General features: G+C 36.3%; 2 protein-coding genes across 6 annotated transcripts; both read right to left on the bottom strand.

Annotated features, from left to right (window-relative positions):
- Positions 1-360: 360 nt before the first annotated feature.
- LOC135583669 (uncharacterized protein At1g01500-like) lies at positions 361-6,818 on the bottom strand. 4 transcript variants are annotated; one of them, XM_065148328.1, is made up of 3 exons: positions 6,679-6,818; positions 4,730-5,486; positions 361-787 (listed from the first exon to the last, which is right to left on the bottom strand). In XM_065148328.1, exons 2-3 carry the CDS (start codon positions 5,423-5,425, stop codon positions 551-553), a joined length of 933 nt encoding a protein of 310 aa, XP_065004400.1. In that variant the 5' UTR covers positions 5,426-5,486; positions 6,679-6,818; the 3' UTR covers positions 361-550. The 4 variants fall into 4 exon arrangements, with proteins under 4 accessions (XP_065004400.1, XP_065004399.1, XP_065004397.1 ...); XM_065148327.1 differs by having other exon boundaries at positions 6,669-6,808; XM_065148325.1 differs by lacking the exon at positions 6,679-6,818 and adding an exon at positions 6,378-6,653.
- A 58-nt stretch (positions 6,819-6,876) lies between these two features.
- Positions 6,877-12,068, bottom strand: LOC103980354 (uncharacterized). 2 transcript variants are annotated; one of them, XM_009396734.3, is made up of 3 exons: positions 11,911-12,068; positions 11,691-11,812; positions 6,877-7,012 (listed from the first exon to the last, which is right to left on the bottom strand). In XM_009396734.3, exons 1-3 carry the CDS (start codon positions 12,024-12,026, stop codon positions 6,984-6,986), a joined length of 267 nt encoding a protein of 88 aa, XP_009395009.2. In that variant the 5' UTR covers positions 12,027-12,068; the 3' UTR covers positions 6,877-6,983. The 2 variants fall into 2 exon arrangements, with proteins under 2 accessions (XP_009395009.2, XP_009395010.2); XM_009396735.3 differs by lacking the exon at positions 6,877-7,012 and adding an exon at positions 7,773-8,131 and having other exon boundaries at positions 11,911-12,067.
- Between the last annotated feature and the right edge of the window lie 738 nt (positions 12,069-12,806).

The raw sequence follows: 12,806 nt of genomic DNA, 5'->3' as shown, positions 1-12,806 counted from the left end.
GAGGAAAAAATACATGTGCTTTTGGAGAAAAGATTTGATTCCAACATAATGCTTGAGAGGCCTAATTTGACTTGTTCTTTTGGGGGGAGGAATTGCCACAAGTATTTGTTTCCACAAAGAAGTTGGTCAAATCACTCTTTTGAAGAGTCAATTACCTTTAACGTATCTCATAGGTTTGGCAATGATTCTCCTCACACTTGTGCTTCAGAAGAAGCTCAAGTTTCAATCTACTGCCTTTCTCAATTCTCACAAACATTAGTGGTGAATGACTTGTACAAACGCTACAATGTAACCTTTCTTTAAAGCAGTGAAGAGGTGCTTGTTTTAGGGATACTACTAATAAATGTGATGCCATGAAAATCTCAAATGCTTGCAAACCTCATATTTTTAAGAGCAATCAAAACCTGTTGTGGAAAACATTTACAGCAGAAAAAAGTACCATGGAGCATAAACAAGTTAGCTGTTTTATCGACAAGGGACAGAAAGCAAAGAAACATGGCCGCTGCAATGCCGATGGCTACTGATCCTACAACACTATTTTGGCCTAGCATCAGCCGAGTCGCCTCTTGAAGTTTCGGGTGGCGGCTTGGTAGGTGCGAACTAACAAGCCAACACCTATTCCGATACCAAGGCAGACACCGAGGCCGATCCCCACACCAACTCTCACTCCAGCATTGAACCACAAAAGTTCGCCATCTTCTCCTTCCAAATATTCAGCTTTTGTGTACATTTCGTCATAATCCATGTCCAGATCGGTTTCTTGTTTGTAGCCTCGGTATTCTGATAACTGCACAGTGACAACAACAGTAGTCAGAACAGGTTCTGCATGAGGCTATAAAAAGATTATAGCAGGTAATATAGCTAAAAATTAGGGCAAATAGATGGGAAGGAGCATTTCAGCCACCAATAAAAAGAGGTATAAGGATGTGTACGAACCAAATTCTTTTGGCGAATGTAATCTAAATGAGCTTTTCCAAATTCATTAAAAGAAGAGAAACTAAGAAAATATCTGGCAAGCATTACTGATGGCTTAGACAAAAACTAAGACTAAGCAAGATTGATATGTTAAAGAACAAGCCTTTTTAGCAAGAACCAGATTCTGCCATGAGTTTGAACCTACTTCTTGAATTTCACACTTTCTAATCAATCTTGTCACAGTGATGACACTTTGCACGTAACGAGAAGTAAGGTCGATTTTGCACTATACTAGGCACCAAAAGTCATATCCAAAAGTCATCGAGGATAATTGCATCACTTAAAGAGTCCCAAAGCTGACAGCCTCATGCATACGGAATGGTCTCAAGTAAAATGCTGTTATGACCTCTATGTAAATTTCTACACCTCCAATTCTTTAATCTTTCATCTAACCTCAAATTATTATGTCTATATTGTGTGTGTTTACCTGTGCCCAATATGTCGGTGTGTTTAAACAACAGATTATCTCCATTGTTATTTGTGGGTTGTTGATTTTGATGCTACAGATCAGACAACAGTGTAACAAGTACTGAATATATACTCCTCAACAGCAAAAAATGGAAATAGAAGAGAACACCTGTGGCAATATAACAGGTTAATAATAACAGGAAGACGAAGTCTAGCTTTCCTAGACATAGAGCTCTGCGAGACTAGGAAATAATAAAAGGTTGTCTTTGTTAAGTAGCCAGTGAGTCATAGCATCTATAAGAATATGAGAGAGATGTCTCCCTTTTTGAAGGTATCGTTGAGGGAATTGCTAAGTTATAAGAGAGAACTTTGGAAGATCTAGATAATCTTTCATAGAATCTAATGAGATATACAAATTCTTTGAATAAGTTTTCTCTAGCAAGATTTCTATAGTGAGAACCATACGATGCCTAAATAGCAACCGTCTTATGCCAAGAACATTATAACTGATGAGAGAAGATTAGTATTTTTCCCAAACTCTTGCCCCCTTTACCCTCTTCTTTCTTTTTATCTCTTAATAATTGTGTACAATGCCTTTTAAAGGTAATATTTCTATATTTTGTTACCATTAACAATTCTATAATGATTTCTATATAGCATACCGAACTGTTTGTCGAGAGATTAATCCTATATACCAAAATCCTAAACATCATCTTAAAGTTTTAATTCTATCATAGGTACAAGCAAAAGGCAATAGATATATGCAGGTAATCTTAAAACCTCTATATTTTGCAGCTACATTACAATCATGCCAATTACAGCATTGTGTGTATTTCTTTCTAGCATTCTTTTAATTTCTTGGTTCCCAAACCATACTTTAGAACTTAGCATTGGGTTCAAATTCATCTAGAATGACAATTACTCCCTTAGATTGGTCGTTTTATTAATTTGGTATTTAATGATTCAATCTTAAACCTGCAAGAAATTGTTCAACCTCAAATTTTGACAGGCTTTCATTTTTTTGGTACACTTTAGCTTTGCTCTAAGTACTTTAGCCCACAAGAGACAGAATTTTGGAAACATCATGCTCAACAAAAGTAATATTAACTAAAAATATCCCTTGAGACAGAACTCAGATTTTCTAGTCCAGAGGTAACAATTAATCACTGACAATACAAATATCCTAACTTGAATAAGTGCTATGATGGCATATCTAGTAATCAAAGTGATTGACTAGCCTAACAAAAGTGAAATAAGAGTTGACCCATGGCCCAAAATGCTTATGATGAGTAATCCCTAATTATACAAAACATTTTTATGAATATATCACAATATAATACTACAAATATCTGCAAACATGGGCCCTAGCAAAGTCAAAATTTGCCACAATAGAGCTTGTTCTTGTTTTGACTCCCTATACCTGCAAAATTTTGCAAAAATTCCGCTTCTAAAATATTTGCAGCAATTTAATTAAAAGTATAAGCTTACAAGATTTTAAACTAATCGTTTAGAGTTGCATGTCAGCTCTAATACTGCAAAATAAATCTACATGTTTTATGATAACACTTGACCATCTACCAACTTGGATCTCAGGGATCAATGCTAGTATATTGTTACTTGACAGCAAAGAGCTAAGATCTCATCATAGGAGGTGCCAAAAACACCCATAGAAAAATTATAATTGATAGAAAAACCAAATTTCAACTTAACAACAAAATTTTAAAAAGTTCATGTTTACTTCACATTCGATCATATAAGAGAAAGAAATCAAAAACACTTTCTAACCTATGTCAATCATATTAATCAATTATAGGACATAGAGACTAATATCAACCAAAAGAATACCTTTTCCAATAATAATCTAATATTAAACATCACCTTAAATGTTTCTCCAAAGGATATTGTTTTGTGTCTCAACATGCCCTCCCAATAATTTTCTATCTGATGTGACCCTTTCAAAATCCTATTATATGGCCCATAGTAATATGCTCATATATCATGCTTGTGCAAGAGCTTATAAGAGGAGAAAGATTTTGCAAAGGGGTCTCATGTGGGCTGCTGTCATAAAATATGACAAGCGATATGTGTTTAGAGAAGAGATGCACACATGGTTTACAAGAACGATGAATGATAAAGATCTATATGCATAAAGAGAAGAAACACACATATTTTACAAACTTCAAAGTAAGGTTTGCTGTACCGTACCATACCGGCGTTTCGACCCGGGCTCGGTATGGTACGGTACCGGTGTACCAGGCGGTACATCAGGGCATACCGAGCGGTATGCCCTGATGTACCGAATATTTTTTATTTTTATACTATAGCAGTGCTACAGTATAGTACTGTATCACTGTAGCAGTGCTATAGTATGGAAAAATATTAAATTGTTCGGTACACCAGGGTGTACCGCTCGGTACACCGGTACTGTACCGTACCGAGCCCGGGTCGAAACGTTGGTACGGTACGGTACGGCGAACCTTGCTTTAAAGTATTCTTAAGTGTTTTATATCCAATCTTTTGGCTGGTGAGATGATAAGGAAAATCAGATGGATGCAGCCATTATGTTCTTACTCCTTGCATGTCAAAACGATTTCATTTAAATTATTTTGAAGAGCATGCAAATTTGATGAACTATAAATGCAAAATTTGACCTGCCATTGGACCAGAGATTACTGAGCATCTTAGCTATTCTGTCAAATTTCTCTCACATGCATGAGTTTGATGACCAATATCCTAAATCTAGAATTTAACCTTTTAGAATTTTCCATCAACTGTTATAAGGTTCTGTATTTTGAAGTGTTAAATATATAATGATTAAATATGTGCAACCAAAAAATATGGGGAAATATAAATAGTAAAATAAGTAATTCAGAAATTTTATAGTTAAGCCAGATCACTGGTGATTCAGGTTATATTTGAACATAAGAAATTGTCTAATATATGTTAAATAAAACAAAAGCATTTCAACATAAGAGGTCAGGAACTGGGATCCTCTATGTTCCCATGATTTTTCATAACCTTCATGAAGGATTGGTATGAAGAAAAAATTCAACAGTCAAAACATGCAGGTAAGAAAGTCAAGTGAATTCCTTGTGAGAACAGTAAACATCTGCAATTTATAACTTAACAAAGACAATTATGTGCCAGTGAATCCAGAATGGAGATCAAAGTGGTACTAAATGTGCCTTGGGCTATATAAATCCTTCATGTCTTCTGAATAATAATCAGAAACAACTGACAACTCTAAAATGAGAGCAAATTATCCACTCACAGTAACGTTAAGAAAATATGATGTACTCTATCATTTGTAAAGACGTAGAGAAATGCAAACAATAAAGACAGGTACCTCAAAACCATCCTCAGATGCCATTTCTTTCTTCAGTTCCATTGTATCATCCTCTGGAATGGAATCCAGCATAACCTTCATCTGATGCTTCTTAAGAAAACCAAGCTGAAGAGTCTTGGTCAAGACAATGGGAGCACCAGAGAAAAGACCAGCAACGTATACCTCGATCATAGGCAAATTAATCTCCACACTCATAATCTGTTTGTTCTTTAGAAAGCTCATGCCAGTCAAAATTACAGATTGACAATTCATGCTCCACTTTTTGTTGTGTTTCTTTGTGTCCCCACTAAAACCATTAGAATTACACAGTTCCAGGATACCAGCAAGCACTAGACAATCTCTATCATAGACCTCAAATCTGATACTTCCAGTCATCCTAATGCTATCTGTGCTAACAAATGTAGCTTCTTCCGCTCTCTTATCAACCCTATCCCTTCGAAGTGAAGAAGAAACATAATCAGAGTAAATGCTACTTCTTCTACCATTCACTTCGAGGATGGTGTCGGGAGTAAGCGGAATGTGATGAACTGTAAGATGCTCAGGAGTTGATTCATCAATCTGGCAATTGCTCACCCTTACATAAAATACCCTCAGATCAAACCAAGGTGGTGACTTTGGAACATAGAGGGGGTGCAGGATAATCTTCCGACCAGGACTGGATGGCTGATCCATAGTGGCAGGATCACAACTCTCCATCCTTGGATTGCATCCTCCAAGAAATGCCTTCTCAAATTAGTCTCGTAATTGGGCCATGGATCTATTAGAAACAGAGTTTAACATATCAGCCCAAGCAAAACTAAAGCTAATCATCTGCATCCGGCAATTCAGGAAAACTGATTAACAATTCACAGAAACAAAAATGAATCATAGGACAAAAAAAAAAAAAAGTATTCTCTCGAGCTAATCCATAATTCACTACTTGCACTAGCAGTTAAGTTACAGAAAAACCAGAAACATCTGAAAGATATATCATTCTTTGCTGAAATCAGTTGCAAAGGCTAGTCTATCCTAATCAAACAAAATACATGATTCTACTGGCCTGGCTTCGAAAGAATGTTACAGTAAGCACAATTAGACAAGCTCAAACCTGAGACCATCGTGAGAAGAGACAATCTCAGAAGCACTGACAAGACATATAGTAACAACAGGATTTTTCCTTGAAACGTTTCTATGAAATATGTAAGAAACCCACCTGGGAAAACAGTAGTTATCAATGAAAACACACTATGAATGACATGACCAGAAACGGTGGAGGGAGCTATCTTTTCTTCTTCTTCTGGTCCAAGATCAAAACATTTTTGAGGCCAAGTAAACACAAAGTTGTCTTTTAGGAATAAAGAAAAGAAGCAACACACTAATAAGCACCAAAAGGCAAAATACACCGAGTTACTGTTGCGGGGGAACACAAATCTCCACTAAACACACAAAACTTTAAAGAGATTTGATCATTCTCTCATACTCGGTTCGAACAAACCCAGATTTGAGGAGACTCAGATGGAAAGAAACATCCAAACGACTATGTTCTGATACATATTTTGTTCAGTTTAGAAGATCACGCCCATACGGTACTCCAAGTTAAATGGCAAAAAAGGAGAACCTTCTTGAATCAAAGAAAGGACCTAAGGAAACAGATACAAAACCAACGCACCAAAAGAAGCCGCTCCATAGCTAATTCTTCCACCTTCGTTCTCCTTTTCCCATCAAAATCTGATTTTTAATGACCGAGAAAATATAGAACACGTCCACACCGCAGAAATAGAAGGCTTACACGAGACAAACAAAAAAAATAAAAGCAATAAAACTGAAGTCTTTCTTCCCACGATCAACACGTCGCACAAAAGACCAAAGCCCCACCACGATGGCTCCTCTCTCCCTCAGCCGTATAGGCCACACGAATAACAATAGAATATTCCACAGAAAGCAGGGAACATTTCGTTACCACAGCTCACCGGGAGGGCGGGCGATCCGAATCGGGGTGTCTATGCCTTCGCCGATACCTCTCAATCAATTCCGACGCCCCGGAATCATGGACTAAAAGGCTAGAGACATCGATGGCGTATTAGGATTGCGCAGCTTGTGATCTTGAATCGAGGACAGCCCACATCGGAAATTTGAGCACCTCTCGTCTCTCCCCGTCTCTCTCTTATCCTTCGGAGGATTCGAAAGCGATGAGGCAGCTGAGATGGACGTGACCTCTGGAACCCGGTGGTGATGCATCTCCGCGTGCCATCACAACTTTCTAAGTTGGGTATCTTTAAGAGTCGTGCTTAGTTGTTGGGTTGGCTGCATGAAGGCCCCAAAAAAAGGCAATTGGAAATTATCAGTCTTCACTAATTCCATTAATTTTTTACATGATGCAATATTTAAGTCGAATATAATTTACATAATTGGAAGTGACTTTTTTAAAAGGAGTATTTTTCAGTTTTTACTAATGCCACTACTTATTTAAATAATGTAATAGTAAGGTCGAATGATTGTTGTAAGTGCCTCTTTACTGCGTGTCACTAATTAATTTATTATTTTCCTAATTTCGAATGAAAAATCACGAGAATTATGCGATTCACGAACACTCAAAAAGGTGATTTTGATCAAAATTTTGATTTAATTCCCTTTGTTTTATTTAGATATCGTTCTATTAAAAGAGCTTACTCCTCTATATTCCATATATACCGTATTACATTACATACTCTGTCATTGTTCACATTATAGTTTCTTTCCTTTTGCAAACTTAAGTGACAAAGACTGGATTTGATCACAGAACTTGCTGTTACCATATTATTAGTGATCTTCTATGCTTGAAAAGTCTATAAACAACATTATCAAATACTAATATGACTTAAATCTAAATATCATGGATTAAGATTTTTCTTAGTTAAGCTAGTCAACATTTTTAATATTTTAATTCAGAGTAAAGGCTCACCCTAGCCCATCACATCACACTTAAGAAAAACAAGCATCCTCACCAGTTTTGTTGACCCTCCAACCTTATCCAACAAGCATACAATATAATTGGTGCACAATGAGAAGAGGATACACAACATGGTCAAGATGAAAGTGACATTGTTCTAATCTCTTTAACCTAAAAACAGTTCTTTGTTGTACATTGCATGGCTTCGTGAGATCAACTCTTCCATGTTTCATAAAGACTTTTCTGTACGATAGTATCTTAATCCTACTTAATCTGAACATACAAGATATTTATTGTAATGATCTAATAGAAATCTCAAGAAAGCAATATAACGTAACTAACTCCAGGCGGAAAAGATTTGGTAAAACACGTCGGACATTATAGCTACATGGCGAGTTCCATTAATTAGCCAGAGAAAACACCACCAAGGGCAGCACACCCTGGTAAAAGAATAGTTCCAGCCTTCAGTTTGTGTCACCGAGGGACCCCAAATTCTATTAAGACAAAGCAACAAAGCAAGAATGAATCGGATGATTAATCAGCGGCAGAAAGATTCACAACTTGAGAATTGTTTTTATATCGAACTCAAGTGGATAAACCAATCAATACAGTGGCAGAACCACTGCCTGAGGAGAAGTATCAAGCAAACAATAAATTAAATGAAAACCTTGCAAAAATGGGGTTACCACAAACAAAGTCAAATTATATGTATTACAAGTCAGTTTAGACTTGCATGCCGAAAAGGAATTAGGACCAAGAAACTCTTAGCCCTTCAGCACCTTATCCAGAACTGCAGTTTCGAGCTTAATTTGGCAGATTTAGCTGTTTTAATAGTAGGATACTCAGAAGGAATTTTCTAAACATTGGGAGACAACATAACCTCCCACAAACAACTTCAGCCTCATATGTTGATTATCTCCATGGCTTAATTGCTTTAATTTTTGAAGTACAAACAAGCTTAATCTAATATTGCATCCTATTGGAAGTGGTCACGTTCTACATCATAAGGAAGTCATGTTACCAACAAGATTGCCATCATTGGCGTCTGAGATATATGATCACCATCTTAAAATTAAAAAACTTGTAAGCTGAATCCACTAGAAACTCTAATCGAAGGGCTAAACTAACCAGATGGTGCCCCATACCTCCAGTTGCACATTAGCACAGTGTTCTCCATGCATGCACTACTGTGATGGTTGAAATAATATATCCTGTTGTGACCTCAGCTGTTAAGGATAATAGATCATGATGCGAAATGTCAATAAGACGAGGTGGTTTGTAAGGAGAGCAACAACTTAAAAATTTTAATATCCCAACTTGAGAGTGAAGTTTCTAGATGAAACGAAGACACTATATAGGAAGTGGGATGAAGCAAACTCGTAATGAAAACAGAGTCAGGAACCCAATGAGAAATTGTCAACAAATCTAGGGCTTAAAAAAGACAAGGACAAAGTGAAGAAAGTGTGCAAGAATGCACAGAGGAATCAAAAGGTAAATTGATCAAAGAAGGGTGCCTATAGTGACCGGCCTCCAGCTGACTCCTTCATTATCCTACAAACTCTAATAAGTTCCATATGATGGTTAAATAATGTAAATTTGAGTATTTCCATAATTTTCCTAAGTTTGCTGGTGGATATCTAGATGCACAACTGATCAGTAACAAGTCATAAATGTGAATATTAAAAGATGTCAACAAGTAGCCTAGAACTGTTTGATCATGCAGCATATATATGTTTAATCTGGGCTCCTAATCCATTCAGAGTGCAATAGTTCTGTAACAAATTGGAAAGGCACATACACCACAAAAACACTTAATATATGCTGATTACCTAGTGGGATACAAGTAACATTTCAAGGAAAAAAAGATGTGAGAGAACTCTATATTGCTATACAGGTGCAGCATATACAGATGATTGTCATTGCAGTCTTTTAAACCATGATTGCATGAAGAATGAGGACATAGTATCTCCTAGCATCTGACAACAAGTTTAAAACATACCAGATCAGTCTGACACTTACGTTGACATCTTTTCCAGATCAGAATGATACCAGTATACCAAACAGTTTACTGACGTATACCATCCAATATCACTGAAAATAATAAATATATATACCGACTGATAGCAACCTATATGGTCTGATACTAACACTTGGTCAGACTGGTAAATACCCCAACTCGTATATATCAATCCGACCAGTATTAGAAACCTCGTCTAATGGTCTAAATGGTAGAAGATGACCACCAAGTACAAATTCTGACCAGAAGAAGTCCTATTCGCTTTTACATATGGTAACTGACCAGCGTACAACAAAATCAAACCCCACCATGATAACCAACAAAATCAAATTTTGCTTTGTATAACAACATGAGATGACATTATCTGTATGCACCATCGCCAAGAAGTAATATTGCACAAAATTCCACCATCAGCATTCAAATTTATGATTATTCATCTTTCATTTGATCAATATAGGACTTATAATTTTCTTCCAATAATATAATTTTGTGTTCAAACACCACCACCATTCAAATAAAATGACAATTTATTAACATTTTTTCCTAAGCCCAATGGTTTTAGCCATCTACATCACAATCTTGCCAAGTCTAGAAAATTACCTGCATGATCATTAACTTTAAAAGATTTACCAGGATGATTTTTATAAGCAAATCTTGGTCCCTAGGCATACGTGCATAGTGAATTAGCCCAACGAGTTCTATATGTTTGGCCTTCCATAATTGGATTAAGATATCCTCAAGCAAAGCCCTCGATAACTGAATAAATCGTTCTGATTAAATAAACTAGATTTATTATAAATTGAAAATGATCTCAATCACCAGTTATAAACTGAAAGGAGTACAATTTACCAACCAATACTTTCCAGATTACAACTTTAACATGCATTAGTGGAAGTATTTTATTACTACAAGATTGGAGGTGGATGGTAGAATATATGCAAGTATGATTCTTATTTCCTTTGCTACTCTAATACAATGCAAATACAAATAAAAACCAACTGTCAGCATGTCTAAACATAATTATCCATTTATATAAAATTAGAACTGTAAATGTAGAATTAATCTGCTTCAATGTCTTATACTTCGAATTCAGAAAAAATAAAAAATAAAACCAAAGGTAGAAACCAATTCTAAAAGGACTAATTAAGAATGTTAATATTTCACCCAAAGTCCATTGGCAAAAAATGTGCAAAAAAGTGGATAGACTAAACATCAGTTTCAACATTCCTTTTAATACTTGAATTGAAGAATCATCAGAACAACTAAAATTTATAAATCCTTCCTTTTTCCACTACCAAATAGATGATATATGGTCCTCATGGTGGCCATCTAAATTGAAGAATCATCAGAACAACTCTCTCCCATGCACGGACTTTTTCATGAGAACTCAGATCTTATCAATCAATATTATCGCAAGAAACCAAAAGCAAAAAACAGTAGCAAGAGAGCCAAAACTTATAAAACAACCTGGTTTCAGTTGATTGATACAGTCCAAATTTCTAAGCTAAAAACTTATACCCAACTTCAAAATCATAGAGAAGCTTTATAGGATTATATTAGGACACGCCATACGTTTCAGCCCTCTATTTCCAACATCTTTTACAGCACTGACTTGCAGTCTCAATTCATCAACATACCAAATTATGATATCACTTTTCATTTACTTGAAGAAAGAGAACGCCATTGTCCGATTAACTTTTGAATATGATTCAACTTCTGCATTTGCACTTTTTACATCCATTGTCACATGTGCTCACATAAACCAATCATCACAATGGCCAAAAAACATATTCCAATCTTGCAATAAAAATTAACCAAAAATATAGTTTGAAATACCAGCTAGATCTACAGAGAACTTGTATTAACTCAATGCTCCACTTCGATAACAGCTACTAGTAATGAGAACTAAACATAACCTAAATTTTCCATTAACAGCGCTTTAAGGATTTTTTGTTTCCGGATGGAAGTAATAGGGGAAAAGCACCGTGTTTGTCAGACAAGATTAGATTCTGGAACTCCGGGTGGAAACCAATTACCTTGAGAGAGGCAGCTCCAACAAGATGAATCAACAGCTATATAAGATTTGAGACGAGCAGAGGCGACGGCGCTGTGGAGCGGCATCAACGAGTCGATGGGTACCGACGCCAACGCGGCCAACCTGCACAACGCAATAGAGAAAATCTAAGAGCCCCAAATCCAGAGTGCACCGGAGGGGAAGGACATTAAATGCCAGGTGCACGGAAGGCGTTGCTTCACCCGCAAACGAGAGGGGAGGCTCTCCGCGACAGGGAGTGCTTCGGAAGAAGGGCTTTGGAGCGGACCACCGCCGATCTCGCCACGGCCACTACGACGGACCTGCAAAGCGACGCCATCTCCGTGCTGTGGAAAGCGAACAAGTGGGGAACAGGAGGACGGGCCCTCCTTAAACCCTAAAACGAGCGGTTCGGTGACTGGGGAGACCAGAGGGGCGTATTGCAATTTAGTCCTCACTTTATTATATTTTTATATATAGTGCTGTCGCGGTGACCAAAGGGGTATGTTGCAATTTCGGCCTCAAACTTATTCTATGTTTACACAGACAGTTGGTTTGGAGGTCAAAGGGATGTGTTGCATTTTAGTCCTTATCTTTATTTTGAATTAACGTATTGGTCGTACCGAGTCGGTGGAACGGACTCTTTAATTCTTACCGAATTGGCACCTTATGGACTTTACGGACTCAAAAGCCTCCATCATCGTATCTTCCAAAGTGTACCTACCTTTGAAAAGAATCAAAACACTCTTATAATAATAATAATAATAATAATAATAATAATAATAATAATAATAATAATAATAATAATAATAATAATAATTTCATGGAGATCTGATTTTGATTAAAGTATAGTTTTAGTTGAATGTTAGACTCGACTAATCATAGTGTTCTGGAATGAAATCACAATATTTTTGTTTACTGGATCGAAAACATTAAGTATTTTAAAGTACAATAATGTCTCATCATTATTTTTATTGTCATTCTACCACAATAGATAATTATATATATATATATATATATATATATATATATATATTGTGATAGGGTAATCTCTTGGCTTTTCATTATCAATGTTTTATAAGAAATAAACACAAATATCTGAAGAGTTTGTGAAATGCAT

This window comes from Musa acuminata, chromosome BXJ3-4 (assembly GCF_036884655.1).
Source record: "Musa acuminata AAA Group cultivar baxijiao chromosome BXJ3-4, Cavendish_Baxijiao_AAA, whole genome shotgun sequence".
Classification (NCBI taxonomy): domain Eukaryota; kingdom Viridiplantae; phylum Streptophyta; class Magnoliopsida; order Zingiberales; family Musaceae; genus Musa; species Musa acuminata.
The sequence above is the reverse complement of the archived record's forward strand: the minus strand, read 5'-3'. Positions and strand labels throughout refer to the sequence as shown.

What these genes read in the sequence shown, in the direction of transcription:
- LOC103980354 (XM_009396734.3), bottom strand. Translation starts at nt 12,026, where the DNA reads ATGGCGTCGCTTTGCAGGTCCGTCGTAGTGGCCGTGGCGAGATCGGCG. An exon ending in GCCTCCCCTCTCGTTTGCGG is followed by an intron (nt 11,813 to 11,910) that starts GTGAAGCAACGC and finishes TGCGTTGTGCAG; the next exon opens with GTTGGCCGCGTTGGCGTCGG. An exon ending in TTGGAGCTGCCTCTCTCAAG is followed by an intron (nt 7,013 to 11,690) that starts GTAATTGGTTTC and finishes GCCTTCATGCAG; the next exon opens with CCAACCCAACAACTAAGCAC.
- LOC135583669 (XM_065148328.1), bottom strand. Translation starts at nt 5,425, where the DNA reads ATGGAGAGTTGTGATCCTGCCACTATGGATCAGCCATCCAGTCCTGGT. An exon ending in CATCTGAGGATGGTTTTGAG is followed by an intron (nt 788 to 4,729) that starts GTACCTGTCTTT and finishes GTCACTGTGCAG; the next exon opens with TTATCAGAATACCGAGGCTA.